The sequence below is a fragment of the Amphimedon queenslandica genome, unplaced genomic scaffold (assembly GCF_000090795.2).
Source record: "Amphimedon queenslandica unplaced genomic scaffold, v1.1 AMPQUscaffold_11376, whole genome shotgun sequence".
NCBI classification, from domain to species: domain Eukaryota; kingdom Metazoa; phylum Porifera; class Demospongiae; order Haplosclerida; family Niphatidae; genus Amphimedon; species Amphimedon queenslandica.
The window spans coordinates 1-3,600 of NW_003548382.1; the positions used below are offsets into that span (position 1 = coordinate 1).

General features: G+C 36.9%; 2 protein-coding genes across 2 annotated transcripts in view; both read left to right on the forward strand.

Moving 5' to 3' along the window:
- Positions 1–12: 12 nt before the first annotated feature.
- On the forward strand, positions 13–2,831 carry LOC109589378 (histone-lysine N-methyltransferase, H3 lysine-79 specific-like). The gene is made up of 9 exons (XM_020005468.1): positions 13–604; positions 690–779; positions 885–947; positions 1,056–1,097; positions 1,276–1,366; positions 2,089–2,115; positions 2,172–2,240; positions 2,324–2,443; positions 2,632–2,831. The coding sequence occupies exons 1-9, from the start codon at positions 131–133 to the stop codon at positions 2,724–2,726; spliced, it is 1,071 nt and encodes a 356-aa protein (XP_019861027.1). The 5' UTR covers positions 13–130; the 3' UTR covers positions 2,727–2,831.
- A 158-nt stretch (positions 2,832–2,989) lies between these two features.
- LOC109589377 (uncharacterized) overlaps positions 2,990–3,600 on the forward strand; it is a 3,209-nt gene continuing 2,598 nt past the window's right edge. Inside the window, exons 1-2 of the mRNA XM_020005467.1 lie at positions 2,990–3,311; positions 3,415–3,482. Coding sequence (XP_019861026.1) covers positions 2,990–3,311; positions 3,415–3,482 — 390 coding nt within the window. The remainder of the gene's footprint in view (positions 3,312–3,414; positions 3,483–3,600) is intronic.

Below are 3,600 nucleotides of genomic sequence, written 5' to 3' on the forward strand. Positions count from 1 at the left end.
GAAACTGAGCGACACCATCATAAGACACACTCCAGCAATAGAAGACATAAAGTCCTTCATCGAATGCTTCACGTCACAATTAGAAGGCCAGCTGTTAGTAGCAGAGTCAATCAACGATCAGTTATTACTGATGAGAAGCAGCTCTAACCTAATCGATATTGAGATGCTCCAAGGACTAACGGAGCACCTCCAGCTACCCGAGGGAAGGGAAATCATTAGTGAGTACCAAGAAGATATGATGAAGTATGCTAGTAGTCTCCCGGTACAACTTTGCACAGCTGAGAGTCTTAACACAATTCTGATGCCTCCGCCTCTTAAATGTGAGAGTGCTACGTTTGCTTTTAAGTGGGACCCAGAGCAGAAGAAGCTAAAAGATGCTGTGGATATAGTTTCAAAATCGACTGGGAAACTCATGAAGGTTTATAATCTTGAGATGTCCGGCGATGAGGTTCACGTCAATTGCGTGTTTCTTTACACATTGATGGGGGCAGCCATAGCCACTGTACATGATAATATTGAAGCTCTTATTAGTGATGGGATTGTAAAAGTGACCATCGGGTACCTGACCGTGTGGAAGAAACAAGTTCATGATATCCTGACTAAAGTAAGAAAGAGAGAGGGGGGAAGGAGGGAGAAAGAAAGAAAGAAAAATAGAAGAAAGTGAAGAATTATTATGTTTTATTTTAAAGGAGAGAGAGGAGCCACAACCATCAGAAGCAACTCAAGAAGAGGGCCAGGACACTAGCAGTGCATCCCTTGATGATGAAGATAGACCAAAAGTGAGTCTACATGTACATGTACATGTATACCATTATGAATTACTATTATAAAGTGTTTGTCAACTAGTGCAGTGTATATTGTTATTGTTTATTGTTTGTTTATAGACGACTGCTGAGTTAGAGGACATAGTGGAAAAACTGTCTGATACTTTAAAAGATAAGGAACAGGTTTGAAATGTTATTGATTATATAATTTTTTAAAGTGGATGATGCATAAAAAATGTGATTAGGAAGGAATGATGATAATTATTAATATGTGATTTTGTTATTTTTTAGGAAGTGGAAGAGTTGGCTGATATATTGCAAAAGATAAAAGAGGTTAGAATTATTACTATGATACTTTCATACATGTTCACACACACGCACGCACACACACACACACACACACACTGATCCAAATACTATTGTGATTTCTTTTCTTCTTTCTCGCTGTCTATTTCTTTATCTATTCTTCTTTCTCTGCCCCTCCTCTCTCTCCCTCTGTTGTTCTCTTCAGGGCACCCCATTGGAGAGGAAAGTCTCAGAATTAAAGTTATACTTGAAGCAAGAGAGAGAGAAAGAAAAGAGTTTGAGGGATGAAATAAAAGGTACTTTTAAAGATATTAGCACATGCACACAGATTTCAACAGGACTTTGGGATAGTACTCATTGTCGGTCTAAATTTTGACAAAAGTTGCTCAAAAATCGGACAAAAGTCCCTGTACTATAGTACAGGATCACGGGCCAAATTTTGCCAAAAATGAAAAGTAGAGAATTCTCCATTTTAAAATTTTTAACGACCTGGGGGCAAAGCTCCCAGGTCGTTCCTATAATTGAATTCACCCTCGCGCTATGTATATATATATATATATATATATATATATATTTATTTGTATGTCCACACTTACATTTCTTCTATACACGTTGTATTGGAGAAATAACAAGCCTTAGCAACCACCCGCCCACGCTCCTTTACGTGAGTGGGTGTGGTAAACAAAATGGCGGCTTACACATGGGACAAAGCTAAGAGCTTTCTAACAGCAAGAGAGCATAGAGATACTGTCTAAAGACTTCTCTAGAAGCATTATAAGGTAGAGAGAACCTCTATAAGTCTTAGTAATGACCAAGTTGTACTTGCAAGGTGGTGAAATCAATTATAGGAATATTTTTTACCCTGTTACGCTTGTTACTGATACATATGTATGTACTTATGTTGCATAGAAAGTTTGAGCTGACTCTGATCACATTTGAATTTTTACGAATTTTTAAAGTTGTGCACAGTACACACACATATTTTATTAAAGTGACTTTGATTTATTTTTTATTATAGAAATGGAGGAAGCACTGAAGGATCCTGGTAAGATATGCATCCACACAAACAAATTAATTTATAAGTTTTTTTTGTACGTGTAGAAGCGTACGAAAAGAAAAGGTTGACTAACGAATTGGAACGTCTGAAACGAGAGAAAAAGCAGAAAGAAGGTAATGCTGCTTAGAACTATGAGAGCCATATTAAGTTAACTCTCTCTCTTCTTTTTTCTTTCCTTCTCTTTCTTTCTTTGTAGACAAATTGTTGGAGGATGGTAAGAAAGAGATATCGGTATTGAAAGAGAAGCTGAAAGAACTTGAGAAAGAGCTAGCAGAGAAAGAGGAGGAGAACAAGAGCTTGACTGAAAACTTGAAAGGTACAAAAAACACTAGTTGCTGGATTTTAAAATTTTGTTCTACTAATTCTGGCATTTTTGTAACTATAATGTTTTTTAAAATCCCTTACTAAAATTTAATTATTTGCTAAATTGATAAAAATAGCTATCACCTGTTCTATTAGCTATGGCAGTGTCCACTTGTATTATGTCTTTTCTTATTGTTGTAGCTCTCCAGTCTCAGTTGACAGAGACAAAGGCCAGTGAGGCTGATGATCCTCCTCAACCAATAGAAGAACCAACAATACCAACTTCTCCTTCATAAGTGTGACACTACCTAACCCCTTCCTTATACATTATTTTTATTTTTTATCATGCACATAGAAACTCTTGAATAGTTTGCTTTTTGTATCTTTTTTATTATACATAACTTTTGTAATGCTGTTTCATTAAAATATTAAAATAATAATAGTCATAGGGAGGGAGGGGCTAGTCTCTCTCGCGCGCGCGCGCGATATGCGATCCGAGTCCAGGTGGCAGCATAGTATCTATCGTGCCAGGGTGGGTTGGATCATCATTCTTATAATAATGTCTGTAGCTCAGTCTTTCGACGCTTTCTTGGAAGCTACTCCAACTACAAAGGAGCTAACGGAGCATGTTGATGTTGGTACTAACTGGTACATACTTGGTACAATGCTTGACTTGGATCAGAAACGATTGAGAAGTATTGAAGCACAAGCTGGCCACACTGACACTCACAAGATGATAGAGATGTTCAATCTATGGCTGACCACTACTCCTACTGCTAGTAGGAGACAAGTACTGGAAGTATTGAGAAAGAGAGTGGTTAATGAGCATACAGTTGCTGATAAATATGAAAAATATTTAAAGGAGCTTCATGATACTACTTGTAAGTAGAACCTTGTTTTTTAGTTATTTTTTGTTGACATGATATAGATACTGTATATGACTTGGTCTATAAAGTACATTAATTATGCATTATTTCAATTTAGATATATCGCTGGCAGTTTCTATTCTTCAAAGGAATATTCAATCATTGAATGAAGCTCTTGTCTCTCCTGTACAAGTGTCTCAACTGTTATACTGTAAGAGATGTATAAGTGAAGCTACTCTGGATGAAATGGAGAGGATAGATCAGAGGAGGTCACTGGATGACAAGAAGACCACTCTATTGACTG

Coding starts and splice junctions, on each gene's coding strand:
- LOC109589378 (XM_020005468.1), top strand. CDS start 131: ATGAGAAGCAGCTCTAACCTAATCGATATTGAGATGCTCCAAGGACTA. Junction 780..884: donor ATGATGAAGATAGACCAAAA/GTGAGTCTACAT, acceptor GTTTGTTTATAG/ACGACTGCTGAGTTAGAGGA. Junction 1,367..2,088: donor TTTGAGGGATGAAATAAAAG/GTACTTTTAAAG, acceptor TTTTTATTATAG/AAATGGAGGAAGCACTGAAG.